At 46.0% G+C, this 23,726-nt stretch overlaps 1 protein-coding gene across 3 annotated transcripts in view; it reads left to right on the forward strand.

Moving 5' to 3' along the window:
• LOC137532282 (laminin subunit beta-1-like) overlaps positions 1-23,726 on the forward strand; it is a 163,800-nt gene that overhangs the window by 39,560 nt on the left and 100,514 nt on the right. For all 3 annotated transcript variants that reach the window (XM_068252636.1, XM_068252635.1, XM_068252637.1), the window contains exons 2-3: positions 3,525-3,628; positions 14,401-14,576. In XM_068252636.1, the coding sequence (XP_068108737.1) occupies positions 3,574-3,628; positions 14,401-14,576 (231 nt within the window). In that variant the 5' untranslated portion in view covers positions 3,525-3,573. The remainder of the gene's footprint in view (positions 1-3,524; positions 3,629-14,400; positions 14,577-23,726) is intronic.

Genomic DNA, 23,726 nt, shown 5'->3' on the forward strand with positions numbered 1-23,726 from the left:
CAACAGCAACTTCTTCCAACAATCCAACAACAGTTTGGTTAAGAACAATGCATTTTCCAGCACGATGAAGCACCGTGTCATAAGGCAAAAGTAATAACTAAGTGGCTCGGGGATCAAAATGTTGACATTTTGGGTCCATGGCCTGGAAACTCCCCAGATCTTAATCCCATTGAGAACTTGTAGTCATTCCTCAAGAGGCGGGTGGACAAACAAAAACCAACAAATTCTGAGAAACTCAAAGAAGTGATTATGAAAGAATGGGTTGCTAGCATTCAGGATTTGGCCCAGAAGTTGATTGAGAGCGTGCCCAGTCGAATTGCAGAGGTCCTGAAAAAGAAGGGCCAACACTACAAATACTGACTCTTTGCATACATCTCATGTACTTGTTAATAAAAGCCTTTGAAACGTAAGAAGTGCTTATAATTATATTTCAGTACATCAGATAAACAACTGAAACAAAGATCTAAAAGCAGTTTAGCAGCAAACTTTGTCATATTTTTCACAGTCTCAAAACTTTTGACCAGGACTGTGCCTCTAATGAAGTCAATCGCCGTGCGGATCTCCGCCTCTCCCCGCCCCTCTCTGTGAAGGAAGATTGAGAGGGGCAGGTAGAGGTGACGATCAGCGGGCATTGACTTAGTAGTGGCAGAGCAACAGCACTGAGCTCTGCCTCTTTCAGGATGTGCTGCATGCGTGGGGATTTGGGGGGTATAAACCCCTCGTTTTGCCGCTGGAATGCAGCGTTTCATGTCTTCTCATACTACTTATGGAAACTAGCAGGTAAAAATAGCAATTTTTTGTCGCATCAGACTCTTTTTAAGTTATTTTTTTATTATTTATTTTTCTTGCTGATGCCGGTGATCGTTTATTACAGGCACCTTGATCGGCTTTCGGAACACATGTTCCCAAGCACTGCAGCACGTATACTCTGCAGTCTCTGATCCTGAAGTGAATTCTTCTGGGGCGTATATTTACGTATCCGTGATCCAGAACTGGTTAAAACATAAAAAATGACACATCTTGTTCTTATGCAGTATAAGTAAAATGAGCAAAACTTAACACTCGACATTCTTTTTCTTATGGCCCATACTCACGGGCAACTTTTAGGGCCTGTTGCCAGCACACGTGAGCGTGTGGGCGACAGGCCGGCGACAGCTTCTCGCCAGGTCCCTCCGCGTACACACGCGGAAGAGGGACCAGCGGCACGACGGAAGCTGTCGCCGACGTTCCTCCTTTCCCCGCCGGAAGCTCCATATACTTCAATGGAGGTTGCTGTCGCTAGTCCGCGTACTCACGCGGACTAGCGACAGTTGTGGCGGAGTTGCGGCGGCGACTGTCGCCAGGCGATTGACCGGTTCAATCGCCTTGCGACATCAGTGACGGGCGACAGTTCGGGGTGCGCGCCCGTGCCACGCCGCAACACGCGCGCGCCGCGTGTTGCGGCGACAATTGTAGCCCGTGAGTATGGGCCATAAGTTATGGTAACTTTTGAATTCGGAATTTACGATCTCTCCAGGTCAGCCTGAGTCTTAGGTGTGTGAGAGTTAGGGCCAGTTCACACTGGCACTAAACCAGCGCTAAATGACAGCAGCAGTCCCAGTCCGTCAAGTGATGTCTATTCAAATGAATAGACAGCACTTGGTGCCGTCATTCGCGCATACGATGTGCTCGATCCCAACATTTCCCATCATCTTGCACATCTTGTTTACATGTAGCTTCCAGGATTGCTTAAAGAGAACCCGAGGTGTGTTTAAAGAATGTTATCTGCATACAGAGGCTGGATCTGCCTATACAGCCCAGCCTCTGTTGCTATCCCAAACCCCACTAAGGTCCCCCTGCACTCTGCAATCCCTCATAAATCACAGCCGTGCTGTGAGGCTGTGTTTACATCTGTAGTGTCAGTCTGCTGCTCCCCCGCCTCCTGCATAGCTCCGGTCCCTGCCCCCGTCCCTTCCCTCCAATCAGCAGGGAGGGAAGGGATGCAGGCGGGGACCGGAGTTCTGCAGGAGGCGGGGAGAGCAGCAGACTGACACTATAGAGATAAACACAGCCAGCTCTGACAAGCTGTTTGTCAGCAGCACGGCTGTGATTTATAAGGTATTGCAGAGTGCAGGGGGACCTTAGTGGGGTTTGGGATAGCAACAGAGGCTGGGCTGTATAGGCAGATCCAGCCTCTGTATGCAGATCACAATCTTCAAACCCACCTCGGGTTCTCTTTAAAGGGACTCTGAGCACCTCTCATGGGCATGCCTTTAAAGGAGTTATCAGGTTGTTTTAAGTAAAATAAGTGCTACTTACCCAGGGCTTCCTCCAGCCCCAAGCTCCCAGCATGTCCCTCGCCGCAGCTCTGCCATCAGCCGTTCTCAGCAGCTCCCTCCCAGTCCCCGGCGATGATGTCAGGCCGACCTCCAGGTCGGCCTGTACTGAGCCTGCGCGAGCAGCACTGTCAATCCCCGCCACGTGGACCGGAGCGGACTGCGCAGGCGCAGTAGTTCTGCGCAGTCTGCTCCGGTCCACGTGACGGTGATTGACAGCGCCGCTCGCGCAGGCGCAGTACAGGCTGACCTGGAGGTCGGCCTGACGTCATCGCCGGGGAACAGGACGCAGCGGCGGCAAATGGCTGATGGCGGAGCTGTGGCAAGGGACATGCTGGGAGCTTGGGGCTGGAGGAAGCCCTGGGTAAGTAGCACTTATTTTACTTAAAACAACCTGATAACTCCTTTAAGACTTTAAGACTCCGACCAGTACTTCAAAGTACTTAAAGATGCATACCTTTCTATAGCTTGTGCTCTCCTCTTTTATTTGATGCCTGAATCACTAAATAGTTTTCGTTCGATTTAAAATTAAAAATCGCGGCCGCCATCTTGGATATGTTATAACTTCCGGGTTACCCCTGTCTTCTCTGTTAGAGAAGTGCATCACTGAATGAAGCAGGAAGAGGAAGTGACACGCATGGCCATTGCAAGAGGCTCCTCCAGGGGGGTCATAGCACGACTTTGTTGGAAGTCGTCTGTCTTGAAGGCATGCCCATTAGAGGTGCTCGGAGTCCCTTTAAGTGCGGTGCTTCCGTACCCGTGCGAGGGTCAAAACGCAACGCATTTTCTGGATGATGGGAAGTTGTCAAATGCTTTTCTGCTCCCGAATTGAGCAAGACACTGCCTGACCCCTGTCTGAACCAGCCCTAAAGTAATTAAAGTGTCTGATCTATTTGTCAAAAATGAGCAAACATCCTTGCAAGAACTCTTTTGATGTCCTGCTATAATTAAGGCATCTGAATGCCATTTATTTATATTTGCTAAACAATCTACTGTATGTACCTCCTTCCCATGTAAATAAGCTGCGTATTCTAACTAATCTTGGGGGGGCTTCACAAATTACCCTGTCGGCATTCTCTGCCACTGGGTAAAATGTCTGTGGGTTAGTTATTTATTTAGTATTTGCAGATATCAGTCTTGATATATTTGTTTCATTGCTGAGCTGACTGCAGTATGGCCACAGATGCTAATTAGAGATTTTTCTTGCAGTGAGGAAAGAAGACTTGACTGTGACGTTTTGGGGCAAATTCAGCTGCAGATGACGTTGTGGAAAGTGCTACAGAGGCAGGAATGTCTGTCCATCATCTTTATTAGTAAGTGGTCCTAAACTATCAGCAACACTGCAAGAACAGTGACCAATGTACATGTGCAGTACCAGCAGGGGCATAACTAGAAATCACTGCCCCCCCCCCCCCCCCCCTGAGAAACTTTGGACCCCCCCTTGCTTTCTGCACAGGTAAACTGAGAACCAATGTTATTCAAGTGGCTACTAGTGCACACTAGAATGTGTTTTCTCCATTCCAACAGACAGCAGTGAAGCAGTGCACATATTTTCTCTGTCAATTACATTAGCTTCTGTGATAAAGTTTGTATGTTTTAGATTAAAAAAAAAACACACAGAAACACATAAAGAAACAATAGTGTGCAGAAACCGCATACAGAAAACCAACAGACGAGTGTGCTCCCAGCCTCAGCTTCTTATTACACTCACTTTGTCCACCTCTGATGGAGCAGAACTAGCTCTGCACTGCAGACTGCTCCAGCATCACTACGGTACAGAGCACTAGGGAGGAGAGGGGAGGAGATGCTGGGGGCTGAGCGTTGTACACAAGAGCCTGCTGCACCCTGATTAGGTCATTAGAACAATTATATTGAGAGGAGAACGTTTTTTTCTCTCTTTGCCCTTAGTTCTCAGTCTCCCAGGACAGGGAAAATAAACTTCTTCACCCACTTGGCCCCCTGCAACTATGGGGACCTTAACACTTTAGATTCCATAAATAATGGCAGACTAGTGCTTGGCATCTAAGAACAATGGTGCAATGACACTTCGGGGTTCTGCAGATTATGACAGGCCACGTGACAGTGACATATTAACGCATCTGGCCTCACAACAAAATAGGAAACACAGCTTTCTGTCATCTGTTGTTCTGCAGCCTGCAGAGGGTTAATGACATAATATAACCGCTGTATCACCAGCGCAGACAGTACCCTGTGAAGCATGGAATATATGTCTTGTGATTCCTGTGAGGTGCAGTGGATGGGAAAGGAATGCACGCTGGCTTCACTGCTAGTTCTGTTACAGGAACTCTCTGTTCCCTCCTGAGTGTCTGTCTCACTCCTAAACCAGGATGCAGATGTGCCAAGATACACCTTCCCCTTCACCTGTTGGTAACCTGCACGGGAGTCCTGAGTCTTCTCTCAATATTCCACAATGTCCATGCGTAGATTGGCTCTTTTTAGTTGTTTCACGCTCTTGAGTGAAAAAATGGCCACCATTGCAGGTGCATGCAGTCAGACTCAGGGGAGGTTCTTCCATGAAGCAACGTGAATCACATGCTTCAAGGCAGCAACAGTTAGAGGGCGGCAAGAGGCGGCTCCCCTCTCCAAATGTCCTCCTCACACTCCCTGTCTCCCTCTCCCTAGATGTGCAGCGCCATTTCACCACCTGCTCCAGCGTCCTGTATCCATGGCTACAGCGGTGCCTCATGTGACCTGTTACATGCCGCGGGTCACATGAGCCGCCGCTGTAGCCAGAGAGGAAGCAGGACTTCACATGTGGCTGGAGATCCCATCACTAATCTGCTGAGGAGTGATGTGGCGCTGGTGATCAGAGGCTGCGGCCAGCAGGGAGGAGATGATGTCTTGGAGGAAGCAAAGGAAGGTAAGCGCAGTGCCAGTAGCTGCGATATGTCTCTACTCTCCGGTCTGGCTTTGCATACACACATTGGGGTGTGTATAGGGGTAGGGGAGGCGTCCTCACAATGTATTGTTTAAAGGATACCCAAGGTGACATGTGACATGATGAGATAGACATGGGTATGTACAGTGGCAGGCATACAAATAACTATGCTGTGTTCTTTTTTTTCTTTCTCTGTCTGAAAGAGTTAAATATCAGGTATGTAAGTGGCTGACTCAGTCCTGACTGAAGTGAACTGACAGGAAGTGACTACAGTGTGACCCTCACTGATAAGAAATTCCAACTATAAAACACTTTCCTAGCAGAAAAGGGCTCCTGAGAGCAGGAGAGAGATAAAGAGGGTCAATAGTTAATGGATTTTAGCTCTAGCATACTTCAATGAATGTGTCTTTGAGCAAAAACAATAAAACAGTTAAAATTAAAAAGTAGATTTAAACATAAAATAAAACTGTGGAATATCTAACTTCATTAAACAATTAACAATTTTTATTTGCACCTAGTCAACACTTTTTGTGTAGATATAAAAAAAAAAAAAAGTCTTCAGTGCCTGTTGTGTGAACAGCTGAGCATTAAGCGCCTGCATTTAACACAGTTATATTATAACCTGGGTGCCTCTTTCCCGCTGTTGATAGCTTTTTAAAAGCTACACATTTTAGAAGGTATAGAATAGATGTTAGTGGAGAGGAGGCAGCGCTTCCCAAGACAGGAGGCTGCATCTGAATGACTAGCAGCACAGGTGTGCAGAACCTCATTTTAGGCAGGATACACATCTTACATTCAAAGCAGATGCTCCAAAATTACCATTAATGGAGGATGTTAGCTTCTACAAACAGTTTGCATGCAGAGTGTTCTGTACTGGACCCTTCCACCGCAATGAGGCCATCCTTCTGGAAGGGACCCTAACCCGTACTGTAACTAATTAACAAATAAGCATCTTGTGAACCTGGGAGCAACTAACCATAAACTGGTTTACATTTTTTTTTTAGAATAGATGTTTTCCCTGTTGCCTCCCAATGATTCTTCGTTGGATTCTGATTTTAAAACAACCATATTAATGTGTTTTAGTATAGGAAATAATAGATAAGTAAAATAAATGAAAATAAAAAGCACTTGGTGTTTTTTATGTACTGTACATACTGCATGTGGTCTGTATAAAGACAGTGGAGGGTCACTGTCACCTGCTAAGCAGGTGCCTGATCATCTCCCTGTCACACCTCCAGTCAGGTGACCTGGTACATTCCCGGGAAGACTACTGCAGCCTAGGATAGACCATCGCAGCCTAGGATAGACCATCTCTGAGGTGGCAATAAAGGCCTCATTGTCAGATGGTCCCGTGGTTCCTTTCGGTACTTGGCATTGACTGGCCGCTCCTTGTGCAAGGTAATGTTTAGCTCAGCCAGTCTTCTCCTCTGTAAGCTCTTAACATTCCTCCCATTCCACCACTGTGATTAACAGCTTTATGAAACAGGTAGGGACGTATTTGAGTTAACCCTTCAAAACCCTCCTTATCATGTAAAATGGTAAGAAATGAATGCATATATACACTGCAGTCCAAGTGACATCTGAATTGCAGGATACAGTTAGCTTGTGTGAGAGATGTAAATCTGTTTCTTAGCCAATCCCCTCCTTAGCGAAGTAAGAGCCATGACACTAAACTTACACGGAAAAATCCTCTAAAGGCCCCGTAATTTTTCCAACGACCAGCGATTTTTTCTTGAGCGATCGTTTTCACGATCTCGCGGAGTGGGTACAGGTGCGCGATTACGCGAACGACGCTTAGCGAGCACGGTGATTACAACCATCATGGCTGATCGGATCTTTAATGGGAACCTGAACCAAGTAAAATTATTTAAAATAAACACATGATGTACCTGCAAATGAATATTACATACTTACCTCACCGTTAGTTCCTCTCAGAAGCTCACCATTTTCTTCCTACTTCGATTCCTTCCAGTTCTGACAAGATTTTGTCAGAACTAAAATATATTAGTTGCTGTCAGTAATATATCAGTTGCTGTCAGTTATAACTGAAAGGACAACTGATGAGCAAGGGAATGTCCATGTTTCCCCATGGTTCAAGTGGGCAATATTACAGTGTACTAAACAGGAATCTGTTATGGGGTAACGGCCATTTTAAAAATGGAGGACGGAGAACTAAACCTGTAGGGATAGGTGCACAGCTACAGGCAAGCAGAGCTGTATAATGTTGTTTTTTGTGAAAAGTTTAACTTCTAAGATAATACATATAATATGCACCAATACATTTGATTCGTTTAACAGTTCTTTCCTCTTCAGTTTTGGGTTTACGCGTTATCTCAACCCCTTGGCAAACCTATGGCATTGGGCCAGGTAGTAAATATGCCATATCTCCTGTAAGGAATGTCATAAAACTATGAAGTTTATCAGATGGCCTCGCATGGCCTCCTGTGTCGTTTGAACTTTTAATAATAGGTGGTGACACCCCGACTCGATAACCCGATAGCAGAGCTCACTCTTCCCCAAACACTTCAGCACAGAATTCTTTTCAAGAGCTAATATTTAATCATCTGCATGGAATCTAGATTACACTGGATGTTACAAAGTTGCCTTTTGTCCATAGAGGAGGAGAAGACATATATAATTCACTTTGTGCAATTTTTATTACAGACATTTACTACATGGTTACTACATGCCTAATATCTGGGGATGACTTGGAGTTTTCAACATATTTACTAAGCTTAGCTCATGAACTATCTCACATTCCTTATTTTTTTCCCTTCACCACTCCCCCACCACAGGTTATTTCCCCTTCAAAACCAGAGCAATTTTAACACATCATGCTCCTCCCATTCATTAACTAGTAACTTTATGGCTACTTATCACACCAAAATGATCTATACATTAGGGTTTTTGCCACAAATTAGGCTTTCTTAGGGTGGTACTTTTTGCTAAGAATTATTTTCTTTTATATGCATGTTAAAGTTTTCAGCCATTAAAATAATGGGCAGCACAGTGGCATAGTGGTTAGCGCTCTCGCCTTGCAACGTTGGGTCCCCGGTTCAAATCCCAGCCAGGTCAACATCTGCAAGGAGTTTGTATGTTCTCCCTGTGGCTGCATGGGTTTCCTCTGGGAACTCCGGTTTCCTTCCACATCCCAAAAACGTATAGATAAGTTAATTGGCTTCCCCATAAATTGTCCCTAGACTATGATACATGCACTACACAATACATACATAGACATATGACTATGGTATCGATTGGATTGTGAGCCCCTCTGAGGGACGGTTAAGTGAAAAGACAATATTCTCTATACAGCGCTGCATAATATGTCAGCGCTATATATGTAATAAAAATAATAATAATTATTTGGTCTACAATAGATAAAACCAACATGCTTTATTTGTCCTGGTTATTACAACATTTAATTTAAATTGTGTCCCTAGTACTATATACGGCGAAAATATTTTATTTTTGAAATTAAGGTGTATTTTTTCCGTTTTGTGCTTCTGTATACTATATCAATAATTACAAGCCCTAATTTGCAAAAATAATACTGATGAACCCTTATGACATTCATATTAAAAAAGCCCCTAAGGTAGCTATTTATGTCTTTTTTTTTTATGCCATCACTTTTTTTTAATAAATTAAGTGTTTTATTTTGATAACTATATTGAGGAAGAAATAAGGGGTTAAAGTTAGTATTTATTTATTTATTTTAACATATGTATGTGTGTGTTATTTAATTTTTTGGCCACTAGATGTCCCCACAATATCCTGTGTACTGAACAGTACACAGAAATTAGTGTAAAACTGTGTGTCACCCAGTAGTGCATCTCTTTGAGCCAGTAGTGCATTCCTTTCACCCAGTAGTGAATTCCCCTGACCCAATAGTGCATTGTTCTGACCCAGTAGTGCATTGTTCTGACCCAGTAGTGAATTCCCCTGACCCAATAGTGCATTGTTCTGACCCAGTAGTGCATTGTTCTGACCCAGTAGTGCATTGTTCTGACCCAGTAGTCAGGGCCGGCCCTAGACTTTTTGCCGCCTGAGGCAAGTTTTGAAAAAATTGCCGCCGCCCCCCCCCCCCCACGTACAATACAGTGGGCGGCGTTGCAGGAAGTGACGTCAGTGGAGCGCACGCTGGAACGAGGAAGAGGTGAGTGATCCCCCGCCCGTGCCTCTTACTGTCTGTCGCTGCTTACGCTACATTTAAAGCTGGAGGGGAGCGCAGATCGGGGGACCCAGGCGAGGGAGGGGGGGGGGTCCGACCCCCCTTCCCCACCGCTAGGCCCAATACCCCCGTCCTGCAAGCTACCCCTCCAGCTCGGCGGCCGGCACCCCCGCACCCACGGACGGGCGGATGCCGCCCCTAGAACTTTGCCGCCTGAGGCAAAAGTTTCACCCCGCCTCATGAGCGGGCCGGCCCTGCCAGTAGTGCATTCCCCTGACCCAATAGTGCATTGTTCTGACCCAGTAGTGCATTCCCCTGACTCAGTAGTGCATTGTTCTGACCCAGTAGTGCATTCCCCTGACCCAATAGTGCATTCCCCTGACCCAGTAGTGCATTGTTCTGACTCAGTAGTGCATTGTTCTGACCCAGTAGTGCATTCCCCTGACCCAATAGTGCATTGTTCTGACTCAGTAGTGCATTGTTCTGACCCAGTAGTGCATTCCCCTGACCCAATAGTGCATTGGTCTGACTCAGTAGTGCATTGTTCTGACCCAGTAGTGCATTCCCCTGACCCAGTAGTGCATTGTTCTGACTCAGTAGTGCATTGTTCTGACTCAGTAGTGCATTGTTCTGACCCAGTAGTGCATTCCCTGACCCACTAGTGCATTGTTCTGACTCAGTAGTGCATTGTTCTGACCCAGTAGTGCATTCCCCTGACTCAGTAGTGCATTCCCCTGACCCAGTAGTGCATTCCTCTGACTCAGTAGTGCATTGTTCTGACCCAGTAGTTCATTCCCCTGACCCAATAGTGAATTCCCCTGACCCAGTAGTGCATTGTTCTGACTCAGTAGTGCATTGTTCTGACCCAGGAGTGCATTCCCCTGACCCAGTAGTGCATTCCTCTGACCCAGTAGTGCATTCCTTTCACCCAGTAGTTCATGCCTCTGATCTAGTTATATATTGCCCCCCTCCTGGTAGTGCATCCTTTGACCTAATCTTTTCTAAATTACATTTGTACAAGAAATAGTGAAATCATTTCTAATAACAAAGCTATCAAATTTCAATCCAGCCACTTGGAAAGCAGCTATACTACGTAGGTGAGATGTCACCATTAGATACGTCTCAGAGGGGTTCTCTTTAACGTTCCCTACAGTTAGAACAGATGCAGCCTTGGAAACACAAAACAAAGTTCATTCATCGAGTGTATTCATGGCTGAAACCTGCTGATTGCAATATGGATTAGCAGGTGAAAACCGTCAGGCCTGGTCGTCTCTGTGTGAGAGGAATACAGACGGCGAGCTTTGATCGCTGACTCTATAGGAAGTATGATTAAATAGGAGGGGAGAGAAGAATAGGAGGACCAGGATGTGGCTGCGAGGGGTTTTCATCCAGAACAATTCAGAGTCACTGAGTTGTACTGACACAGCACGGATATGGGCCCGGCCACGCCCTCCACATATCTCCTGCCTAATCTACCGGCTGGGGCGACAGACACGCTCACAGCTTCCCGTGAATGCACAGATTTTTTCATTCATCCAGATTATTTTCCCTGCAAATCCTCTGCTGTTGTTTTTGTATTATTTCTAAACACGAACATTTGTGGAGGGAAAAAAATGTGACGGGCTCCACCAAGGCGAAAGGAGGCCTCAGCCTATACTTAGAACTGTGTGTGGAAGGGTGAGCAATGCACCCTAAGAAGAAAACACAGAGGCAACGGGAGCCCGAATGGTGCAGAGCATCACAAAGTATATAACAATGAAAATTAGGAGAAAAGGATACTCACCAAGGGAGGTTGCCTAGGGAGCAACCAACCACTGGAAGCAGGTGGAGATGCACAAACCCGACTCCACTCGGGTACCCAGTTGCTTTTGGGCTCAAGCTCTTACGAAGCCAGTGGATACACATAACTCCTTCAAAAAAATCAGAGGTTGTTGGTTGGTTCCATATATCCAGGCACAGACATGTGGGTGAGGCCCTGAGCCATCGTCAAAGCCAATCCCTAAAGTAAGGATAGATTGAATGGCGTCCTACACACACAATGACCGTATCCATGGTGGGATCAGGCCCGGTCCACCCATGATGTCAAGTGAGGCAACCTCCTCAGGTGGCAGAAGATTGGGGGGCAGCACCAGGCTGAAACAGGAAGTGAAGAGAGTATCTGCCTATACTGGGGGCAACTGTACCTGCTACCAAAGACTGGGGGCATCTATAACTGGCTACCTACCTATACTGAGTGTGTTTTTAGAGGGCTCACAAGTTTGCCTCAGGCAGCAAGAAGTCTAGAACCGGCCCTGGGTGGGATACAAATCTGTTTGGATGAAAGGCCTGAAAGCAGACTTACTAAGGTTGTCCACATAGTCATGGGGCCCAAACCTTGCAGGGTGCAGGGGGAACCACCAGATGGAGAGGGGGCAGAGATTGGCTGCATTGCTTGGGGTGTGAATAATTGCTGCATTGAGGGTTGATTCCAGCAGAAGAGGGTCAAAACCTGGGGTCAACTTATACACACAGGCCCGGTCCACCCATGATGCCAAGTGAGGCGACTCCCTCAGGTGGAAGAAGTCTGGGGGCAGCAACAGGCAGAAACAGGAAGTGAAGAGACTGCCTGGCCAACCTATACTGGGGGCAACTGTACCCAGCTACCAACACTGGGGGAACCTATAACTGGCTACCTACCTATACTAACGGTGTTTTTTGTGGGGCTCGCCGCAGATATAACGTGCGGAGCAAGTTTTTGGGAGCTGCGCGATTATTCCAATTCGTGGGGGTGGGGGGGTGGGGGGGAGGTGGGGGGATCCTCACAAGTTTGCCTCAGGCAGCAAAAGGTCTAGAACTGGACCTGCTTATGCATGAAGTCAGCTTGCAGTAGAGCATTGCAGTCACCAAGCTTTCAGCTGAGTGGCTTCTGCCTGTAAAGTTTTGAGCTGAACAGTTTTTTTTTTTTACTCTTCTATTACAATCCCAAGCCTGGTCACCATTATAGGTCAATGGAGAAGTAATTGGGGGAGGTTTCCCTACCAGAGACAACTTTGTAGAGGATTTACCTTTTCTACCCCCCAGACCGGAGCTCTGCGTGCCTTCCTGCATCTTCTATGGAACATCAGTTGGATTCTGTCCAGGGAACGGGCAAAGCTAGACACGTTCATGTCCCCACCATCCACAGCATGTGATGTATGTATATGTAAAGTGATGAATGATAGTTCCATAGACTGCGATAGGAATAGGGTTATAGAGCTCCCCCCCCCCCCGGCTGTATCAAAGGATTCCTGTGATCTCTGGGAAATTATTAGGCCGGTTCTCTCGCATATCTTATCTGTGTGACCTGACATGACTTTTCACACTGTGTGCTGATCATGGCTTCTCAGGTGAGGAAAGCACATGGGTGAGGGCACAAGGAGCATGCTCAGTACAGGTTAGAAACAATGAAAGAGTACCTGTCACAACACATACAGGATAGCTGCCATTGCTGAGTTTTTACAGGAATCTATAGTATTTTTTGAAAACAAAGTACAGGAAAATTATATTTTAGTTCTGTAGAGTGTGAAATAGGCTTAGAAACTTGTTCAGAGTCTTACTTTTAATTAGAAGCATAAATACAGGGGTATAACTAACTAGAGGGGGGCCAAGACATGTGACGATCACATGTCTGGGCCAGCTACCAACCTTCCCTTCCTCCGATACAGTGGACTATACTTCAGATGTGAAGATCATGATGGCAACATGGCCGTGGTTTTATGACCCTTGTGAGATGGTCCCCAAGGGGAGGCAAGGGAACATTGGGGCATATGCATAGCGCTGACCCCCCCCCCCCCCCCACATGACACTTGCTGCCCCTCGTCCGGTGACGTGATTCGTGCTGTACAGGAAGTATGTCACCTGGATTCCCGGGTAATCACATCGTTCCGCATATGCACGTCACTTTACTGCTGCCAACGTATTTTAATGTTCTGTATCACCCATTGACTTTCATTACTTCCACCCCCAGTGAATTGCCACGGGAGTCCGGCACAACGCAAAGCAGTAAGTGTGCTAGGCCCATTGCTTTGAATTGTCGTGACAACACAGGGTAATGCAATGCACACTTTCAAGGCAAGTGTACATCAAGATTGTGTATGTTGGGTACACTATGCAAAAGCTGATTGATCAAAGAGGCACCACACTTATATTAAAAAAACAACAAAAAACTGTTACTGAGAGGTGGCTCTGCATTTTTTTAACCACTTAGCAGCAAGCCGTCGCAATAAAACGTCCTACTGGAGCCTCTCAACTGCTACAGGATGTTTTAATGCACACCTCTATGCACGCGTGCCCGTCTGTCACTCTTACCCATCGGGACACGGAGGGGAACAAGCGTTCTTCTAACCAATCGCAATGGCTGGAATGAATGGACATGACCCCGGTCAGGACAGTGTCTGCAGTGCCATCTAGGGGCGACAAAGTAAAATTACACACACACATCATACATTTATAATTAAACATTAGTAAAATGAATTCCTTCCACTTCCAAAGCCCCCCCCCCCCCCCCAAAGACATTAATAGTTGCCTTAGGGGCTCAATTTTTTTATATTTATTTTATGAGGGTATACTACTATTATCTTACCACATAAGGGCTTGTAATTATGGACCGGATACAAAAAACAAACCACAGAAATATTACACCTATATTTCCAAATAATATAATTAAATAAAATATTTCAATTTTTTTTTCTTATTTCCATTAAAATGGATTAGGAATAAAATAATTCTTAGCAAAATGTACTACCCAAAGAAAACCTAATTGGTGGTGAAAAAAAACCAAGGTTTAGATCATTTTGTTGTAATAAGTAGTAATAAAGTTATTGGCGAATAAAAAGGAGGAGCGCTGGCAGGTGAAAATTGCTCTGATCCGTCATGGTAAATACCCCTTGGGGATGAAGTGGTTAAGTGGTTAACTTAATAAATCAATGTTCTAACCAATGCATCTAATCTGTATCTGTCTATTGTGGCTTGTGTTACACATATTCTGCTATGTCTTGTAGCTCTCTTCCTGAGAATACTGGCTGAGGAGCCTGACACACAGCAGCATGGCTGTACTGATGGAGGATGTTACCCTGCCACAGGGAATCTTCTGATTGGACGAGACCACAACCTGAGCGCTACATCCACGTGTGGCATGGAGACAAGCCAGGAATACTGCATTGTCAGCCATCTTTCGGTACGATAACAATTAACACAATTTTCCCCATAAGGGGGATGTAAACATTCAGAGTGTCCATTGTTATTGTGTGTGCAAATCCATGTTACCTAGTTTAGCTCACCTTATAGTGCTAGCTTACTTATGCTTAAAGGGAACCTGAGACAAAAACAGTCTCAGGTTTTATACTTACCTGGAGAGCTTTCTTAAACAGAACCAGAGACGAATCACACTCATGTATTTCACCATAGATATCAATGGGAACATGACAGTAAACACCTACCCTGCTCTCTGTTTCATTCTTCTCTGCTAAATCTGCCTGTTATCAGCCCTGATAAGAATCCCTGACTGAGCATTCAGTCTAGCTTTTCCCAGAATGATTATAGCTGAGTCAGTCTTCTGTGATGTCTTTTCAAGCCCAAGTCTGCCCCTTTGTGGCTCTGCTTTGCTGCTATTTATCCTCAGAGCAGCAAAGCAGAGCCAGAAGGGGGCAGGCTTGGGTTTGAAAAGACATCACAGAAGACTGACTTAGCTATAATCATTCTGGGAAAAGCTAGACTGAATACTCAGTCAGGGATTCTTATCAGGGCTTATAACAGGCAGATTTAGCAGAGAAGAATGAAACAGAGAGCAGGGTAGGTGTTTACTGTCATGTTCCCATTGATCTATATGGTAAAATACATGAGGGTGCTTCGTCTCTGGTTCACTTTAAGCCCCTCTTGTGGCTGTTTGGTCCTTCGCTGTCTACTCGGGTTGCTCCTTTCCTCCGCTGCATGGCCTGGGAGCCTGGCCAAGTCGCGCTTCGTCGTGCATGTGTGGCCCAGTCATGCTCTCGTGGCTGGGAGCGTTTTGTGCCTGCACCGTAGTTACTGCAGGTGGAGAATGCTCCAGGCTACAGGAGCGCGAAGGAGGAACGTGCACAGTTGGACCACACATGCGCAACGAAGCACAACTCGCTCAGGCTACCGGGCCATCCAGCAGGGGACAGAAGAGACCCGGGGAGATGGCAAGGGACTGAGCGGCCTCAAGGGGGCTTAAGCCCCAGGTAAGTATGGTAACTGAGACTTCTTTCATCTCAGCTTCCCTTTAGAGCAGACATAAAACCAGAACTTCCTCTCTGCTCTAAAAGATAAGCAACAGCTTAATAACCTTTAAAGAAAAACATTTCTTTGTTACAGCTTACAGAACTCCTACAATAAATCTGCAGTGTCTACTTACTGGTTTTATGGGAACACAGAAAGAGTTAACATCCTTTGTTAACATATTGGCACATGACTCAGGATGCACCTCGGCACAGTTCATAGAGAGCTAAAAGCTCAAATTACACTTGTGATTGCTTTGCAAATAAGGGAGAATTAGTCAGGCTGTTCTCTCTAAAAACACACTGGGTGGATTTCTCTGTGTTTACCATGTCTCCTGTACTACAGTTTAGGTCTGCTTTAAGGGACCTGTGACATGATGAGATAGACATGTGTATGTACAGTGGTAAGTGTACAGTGCTAAGCATACAAATAAATATGCTGTCTTCCTTTTCTTCTTTCTTAGCCTGAAAGAGTTAATATCTAGCTACGTATCTGTTTCTCTCCAGTTGAATTACAGCCATAGAACATTTTCCTGGCAGAGAACGGCTTCTGAGTGCAGGGAATAGATAAAAAGGTCAATGGTTCATAAAGCTCTTCTGACACAAAAGCACTGTGTCATTAAGCAAAGACAAAACAATAAAACTTTATTAAGTTTTTAAACATGACACAATACTGTGAGATCTATAAAAAAAGGATTGTTCAGTCTAAGGAGGATAGATACGATTGTTTATCTCATCACTTATTTCAGTTGGGAGCCAGGACCATTTCCTATTCAGCCGCGGCTGCGCACTGATTTATATGCGTACTGCAGAAATCTGGAGCATGCCATTCAGATTTGCACTGAAATGCGATCTGGACAGCAGGACATGAAGTACTGTATATACTCCCATATACCGTATATACTCGCATATAAGCTGACCCGCATATAAGCCAACCCCCCACCTTTTACCTCAGAAATCAGGGAAAAAGCATTGACTCGCATATAAGCCGAGGTTAGGAAATGCAGTGGCTCCTAAGTTTCAATAATCAAAGTAAGTGCCAATTAAATGAAATTACATTGCACACAGGCCAGCCTGAGCCTCACAGTGCTCACACAGTACAGTTCTCCTGCCTACGTGCATTGCCCAGCCAATGGGCATTCACTATGATAGATGGATAAATAATCCAGCCATTCAGAAGCTGCAGCAAGCTGATCTGAACTCAGAACTTCATCTCAGCTCTAAAAGATATGCGACATAATAGGGTAAACTTTAAAGAATAAAATGTCTTTGCTACAGGTCATACAAATCCTGCAATAAATCTGCAGTGTTTCTACTCCCTGCTTTCATGGATGAAGACATATTAACATCCTGTGCTTTTTTAATGGGCTTATCTGCCATGGGAGTCAGCTGTCATGGGAGAGATCAAATTACAACTTGTGGTTAGGCACTAATGAGTGGGAATTAGACAAGACAAGACAAGACAAATAACATATCACGATTTTCTCCTGGCGGACTCAAAGCGAATTAGACAGGCTAAACTCTGTAAATACCTTAGGGGTGCATTTCTCTCCCTTTTCCTTCTGTCCTGTGCAAGTGTTCAGGTCCACAGGGGTGTAACAATAGACCCTGCAAGGGATGCAGCTGCAGGGGGGCCCAGAAGCTTCAGGGGGCCCCGTGGGAGGAGGAGTTTCTTTTGCTTGTCCTTAGAGACTGACAACTAAGGGTATGGAGAAAAAAATCTGCGCTCTACACAATTGTTCTAATGACTGCATCTGCTCAGCCACTGATACGGAATCATACAAAGTTTTGCAGACACAGATTTGTAGACAGTCCCTATTCAGTGTTCAGCAGGGTCAAGGGGGGCCCCCATCCAAAGTTTTGCAGTGGGGCCCAATGAGCTCTAGTTACGCCACTGCAGGTCCACGTTCAGCTCTGTCCCCGCCTCTTGATTAGAGGGATGGATGAAGGAGGGGTGATGGAGCATTGCAGCCAGCTTGTGCATGACAGCTATCCTGATTGGAGGAGTGCTCCTCCGCCGGCCTGAATTAAACTACCGATAATGCTCTCCTGTACCGCCTCCCACTGATAGACGTTGTGGCGTGCCTATAGGGCAGACATCCAAATCGGGCATGGCAGGCTGGCAGATTGACTCGCATGCAAGCCGAGACCCCCACTTTTGGGCCACTTTTTTGGGTTCAAAAATTCGCCTTGCAAGCGAGTATATACGGTAAGCCTAATTTTACGGTACAAAAAAATGTGCTGAAAAGTTACCCCTTCAGCTTATATGCGAGTCAGGGGAGCAGAACGGATGGTGGAGCAGGTTTTGTTACTGTCATTGGAACGTAAGGATCGTGCACTAGTAATCCTGCTCTTGCTATCTGGCTCCCTGCTGTTTCCGTGCCCCCCCATCCCCTGCAACATGGTGTGCAGAGTGCGCTGCTCAAGACTACCTATGTCCCCCAGCATGGAGAGCAGAGCGTGCAAGCAACCTTTCTGCAGTGCAATGATCGGGAGTTCTTCCTGTGTGGCCTCTTGAGACACAGCTGTATCATCCTTGGGGCGCATCTGGCTATGGAGAGGGAGGCTGACTTGTACTGGGGGCACATCTGGCTTCTGTGGAGGGAGCTATACTGGGGAGGGGGCTTATATGCGAGTCATTCAATTTTTCCAGGTTTCTGGGGGAATAGTGGGTATGGTTTATACGTGGGTCGGCCTATATGTGAGTATACCGCTAGATAAGCAGGGTTTCCCTGTGCAGCTCTTATGCGGGGAAACAATAACAGACCATCGTGGTACAGAGGAAGAATTTTATAAGTCCGGAAATGCCAGGCTAAACAGGTGGCTTTTCAGTCTGGATTTGAATAGCTCCAGGGATGGTGCTGTCTTTACTGGGTGTGGCAGGGAGTTCCAAAGAGTAGGGGCAGCATGACAGAAGGCTCGATCTCCAGATTTTTTGAGGTGCTCTCTGGGAGTGACCAAGTCTATAGAACTTGCTGATCTGAGGTTGTGAGAGGTGTGGTGCAGCTTCAGCAGGTCCTTCATGTATCCAGGGCCCAGATTGTGCAGGGATTTGAATGTCAGCAGTCCAATCTTGAAGAGTATTCTCCATTCTATTGGTAGCCAGTGCAGTGAGCGAAGGATCGGTGTAATGTGACAGTGGCGAGGCTGGTTTGTTAGCAATCTGGCAGCAGCATTCTGCACTAATTGCAGGCGACGCAGGTCCTTTTTGGGGAGGCCAACATAAAGGGCATTGCAGTAGTCCAGCCGTGATGTGATGAAGGCGTGAACTAGGGTTGGAAGATCCTCTGGGGGAATCAGATGTTTAACCACCTTAGCGGTATGGACGAGCTCAGCTCGTCCATTACCGCCAGAGGGTGCCGCTCAGGCCCTGCTGGGCCGATTTACATGAAATAAAGAGCAGCACACGCAGCCGGCACTTTGCCAGCCGCGTGTGCTGCCCGATCGCCGCCGCTCTGCGGCGATCCGCCGCGAGCAGCGGCGAAAGAGGGTCCCCCCAGCCGCCTGAGCCCTGCGCAGCCGGAACAAATAGTTCCGGCCAGCGCTAAGGGCTGGATCGGAGGCGGCAGACGTCAGGACGTCGGCTGACGTCCATGACGTCACTCCGCTCGTCGCTATGGCGACGATCTAAGCAAAACAAGGAAGGCCGCTCATTGCGGCCTTCCTTGTTTATTCCGGGCGCCGGAGGCGATCAGAAGAACGCCTCCGGAGCGCCATCTAGTGGGCTTTCATGCAGCCAACTTTCAGTTGGCTGCATGAAATATTTTTTTTTTTATTTAAAAAAAACCCTCATGTAGCTGCCCTGGCGATCTTAATAGAACGCCAGGGTGGTTAATCTTTGCAATGTTCTTCAGATGAAAGTAGGAAGGTTTAACTACAGATGAAATTTGGTTTCTGAAACTCAAATCCCCATCGATTAGTACGCCAAGGCTGGGCACAAGGTTGGAGCTGTTTATGTCTGAATTCCCAATCCTGATTGGTGTTGCTTTAGGATAGAGCTGTTTTGATGGCGAGCACTGGCTTTGGACAAAGAGGTGTGATTATTATGAGCACAGGACCAATAGAGAGCTAATACTGTAGTCGAGGAAGGGCCCTTCGGGGCCCCTCTGGCCCAAGGGTACCTCTGCAACCCCTATTGCTATATGCCCCTGCTTGTAAGCAAAATGACCAAATAAGAATGTCGTCTCGCTACAGGGTCACTTTAAGTTGCTTTAGCTAGCTTTATCGCCATGGTACAGTCCACTCAAACACGCCCCCCTCCCCTCTTGTGAAGACGTTCAGAATCTGAGGCATGGCTGGAAAAAGTGTTTATGTGGACATCACTGTCTCTCTGTCCCTCGAGTCATTCTTTCCTTCCCAGCCTCTCTCTCTGCTATCTCACAATAAGCACACAGGCCTTATTATAGTCTTGTCCTTGGAGACACATTCTGGTTCTAATCGGAATGATAACAAAAATGCCAACCGGAGCGGAGGAACCGGGCCAACCTTTTATCTGATACTCCGGTCACAAATCCTCCCAAGGAACAATGCTGCTCTGTTGTTCCCGCTGATACCTGATGAAATGGAACCTAGAATTAAAAAATTAACTGAGCTTTCTAAAGTCATTGAATATGCAAACTTTAATAAAGCACATATTCTTCTACAAAGCGTGTCAACCCTGACTCAGCCCATGGCCCAACAGGTTATAAAACGTTGCTCCAGGCAATGCATTTTTCTGAACAGAGTGGGTCAGATCCACTGTCTGTGTATACAATGGGGATATTTCAACCAAATATATATATTTTTTTAATGGCGTCCCTCCTTTTGTGTCATGGGGCCACAAGGAATGACATTAAGGCCATGGATGGAGTGTAAGGAAAAATCTTATGTATGCAAGGGGAAGATATAAAGGCACCAAACTGTTTCAAAGTTATAGGTCCAAATCAAGACACAACTAGTGCTGAAAGTGGAGAGGGCACCCTTCTTGGACACAACAAACAGCAGTTTTGCTTGTGATCCGCTTGCTTGGTCCCCCACCATTTAGCTGTGACCACCTTGTGGCACCCTCCCCTTTTTTCTGCATGAGTGGTTGTGTCTTGAATTGTACTGTATCTGGCAAATAAAGCTTTGAAAACAGATTGGTGCCTTCACATCCCCTCCCTTTCGGTAAATGAGATGCTCCTCCCTCCAGTAATGAGTACAACTGTTTATTTCCAAGCAAACCTCCAGTGACACACAACCAGGCACGGCTATCAACTTTGCCTTCAGGGGACCCCACCCCTTCCTCTTCCTCCCCTCATGGCTGGAATGTGTGGCGATATTCCTCCTCTGACCACCTGAGCGCCATTGGCTGGACTTAGCAAATATCATGTGACCCCCGTTAACGAATAAGAGGGCAGAACACTTCTTCACTAAAATAAATGATTGTGACAGAGTGGGAGAGGCTAGCATTTGCTCCCGATCCAGATCCCATAGCTTTGAATAGCATTTAACATTTCTTAATAAATATAATGCTGGGAAGTTTTTTTGTTTGTTTGTAAGAAATACTGCTTTATTCATAGGCCTGTAGATCAGGGAGCACCCTGAACTCTGTGCAGTTCCGCATGAATCACCCTTCACCCCTATTGGTTGTCTGTTTACAAAGACCTGTTCAGAATGTAATAATACGAGTAATAAAGAATAAAGAAAATATTTTCCTGGTTTCAGCATCAGAAACCCTTCCTGTATCTATATATTGCTGTATATTGGTATATAGCCTCACCCTCTCAGCGATGCTTAGCCTAGGCTGTTTAGCTATGTGGAATTATCCTCCCAGAGGATTCTGGGAGTCCAGGTATTATCTTCACTGGCTTCAGAAGTCTCACTAAACAAACATTCCGCAGAGTTGCACCTGACAGGACTAAAGATGTCACTCATCACCTGTGATAAATGTTAGAATTAGGGAGAGGAAAGATTTTAAACTTGGAAAACACTGACAAAATAATTGATAAATGACTATTGTATAAAATAAGCAATTTTATTCATTATGTTATTTTCACTACATTTCCCCTTTAAATGTATTGCCGAGAACTGAGAGTATTCCTGGAAGAGATAAGAGTTAAATTTCCTGGAGGCGTGTCCTCGGGTCCCCGGCCAACAATGCACCTCACTTTTCTTACCTGTGGCCATGAAGTGTATTCAGGAGTCTGGAGAGGTGCCAGGCTCCTCTTACATGTTTGCAATGCACAGTTCAGGCCAACTGTGACTCAACACCAAAGCCAAGCCCAATTCATAGAGTTCAGATTTCATTTCAGAGGCATCTATTTGTACATGTTAAAGCAGGCATGTCAGGCTGCTGACTGTGCCGGGTCCAGATGTGCCTCTCTCACACCTTTCCTCTGGCCCTTTGCCAGGATGAGACCGTAATGTGAACTAGAAATCATGTCAATGTTTTTACTACAGGCAGAGAAGGATGGGGGCCCCAGGCAAGATGGCAGTTTTTGCCTATTGCTGATGATCACCTGGCTGTTGAACTTCTTAACGGCCACGTCACAGCAATGGGCGTGAATGCAGTGGCAGCCCCAGGACCACTTAACACCAATTGGCATCAAGTCCTGGGGCGGGGTTTTTCAGGAGATCGCATGCACCAATGCGCACTCATCTCCACTTCAATGACGAAACTCCGCTCCACCATCAGTTTCCCTGTACAGCGCTGCAATCTAAGGCAGAGCTGTACTGGGAACAGCCGTGTGACACGGCTGTCCCCTCTGGAGGCACAGAGAGCGATCGGCTCTCATAGGCTGATGTCTATGTGAGCTGATTGCTGGGATTGGCTGGCGGGGGGAGGGAGGGTGGGGAAAAAACAAACAAACAAATAAATAAATAGTAATATTTATTAAAAAAAAAATTACAAAAAAATTATTGTTAAAAAATAAACAAACATCCCAGCAGGGATCAGAGCCCACCAAGAGAAAGCTCTGTTAGTGGGCAGAAAAGGGGGGGGGATAACTTGTGTGTTGAGTTCTTTGGCCCTGCAGCGAGGCCTGAAAGCTGCAATGGCCTGATTGGTAAAAAATAGCCCGATCACTAGGGGGTGTAAGCCTACAGTCCTCCCGCCAGGCCCCAGGATTCTCTGCAGGCCCTAGGCAATGCATACATTAAATACGGGTGCCAGGAAATAAGGCCGAGTGAAGCCAAAATTTTAAAATATCATCTAAAACAATGTTTTTTTTTAATCATTTATTCATCTTCATCTGAGTTAGAATAATAAATATGTTAAAATAACGGTATTAAAAAAGATGCGGGGTGAAGCAGAAACTGCAAAATATTTACAGTCGTATTTCTACCTCCTTCTCTAGAGCACTCTCTAAGTGTTGTATTTTTCCTGGGCACCTCTTCCTCCTATTGTACACTAGAGAAGAAGGCAGTAAGACCTCTAGAGAAGAAGGCAGAGATACTTCTAGAGAAGAAGGCAGAGAAAGCTCTAGAGAAGAAGGCAGAAAGAGCCCTAGTGAAGAAGGCAGAGAAAGCTCTAGAGAAGAAGCAGAGAGAGCAATAGAGAAAAGGGCAGAGAAAGCTCTAGAGAAGAAGTAGAGAGAGCAATAGAGAAAAGGGCAGAGAAAGCTCTAGAGAAGAAGGCAGAGAAAGCTCTAGAGAGAAGGCAGAGAAAGCGCTATAGAAGAAGGCAGAGATACCTTTAGAAGAGAAGGCAGAGAGAGCTCTAGATAAGAAGGCAGAGATAACTCTAGAGAAAAAGACAGAGAGAGCTTTAGAGAAGAAGATAAAGAAAGCTCTAGAGAAGAAGGCAGAGAAAGCTCTAGAGAAGAAGGCAGAGAAAGCTCTAGAGAAGAAGGCAGAGAAAGCTCTAGAGAAGAAGGCAGAGAGGGCTCTAGAGAAGAAGGCAGAAATACCTCTAGAGAAGACGGCAGAGAGAGCTGTAGAGAAGATGGCAGAGAGAGCTCTAGAGAAGAAGGCAGAGAGAAGAAAGCAGAGATAGCTCTAGAGAAGAAGGCAGAGAGAAGAAAGCAGAGAGAGCTCTAGAGAAGAAGGCAGAGAGAACAAAGCAGAGATAGCTCTAGAGAAGAAGGCAGAGAGAAGAAGGTAGAGAGAGCTCTAGAGAAGAAGGCAGAGAG

The sequence above is a fragment of the Hyperolius riggenbachi genome, chromosome 9, assembly GCF_040937935.1.
Source record: "Hyperolius riggenbachi isolate aHypRig1 chromosome 9, aHypRig1.pri, whole genome shotgun sequence".
In the NCBI taxonomy this organism is placed as follows: Eukaryota; Metazoa; Chordata; class Amphibia; order Anura; family Hyperoliidae; genus Hyperolius; species Hyperolius riggenbachi.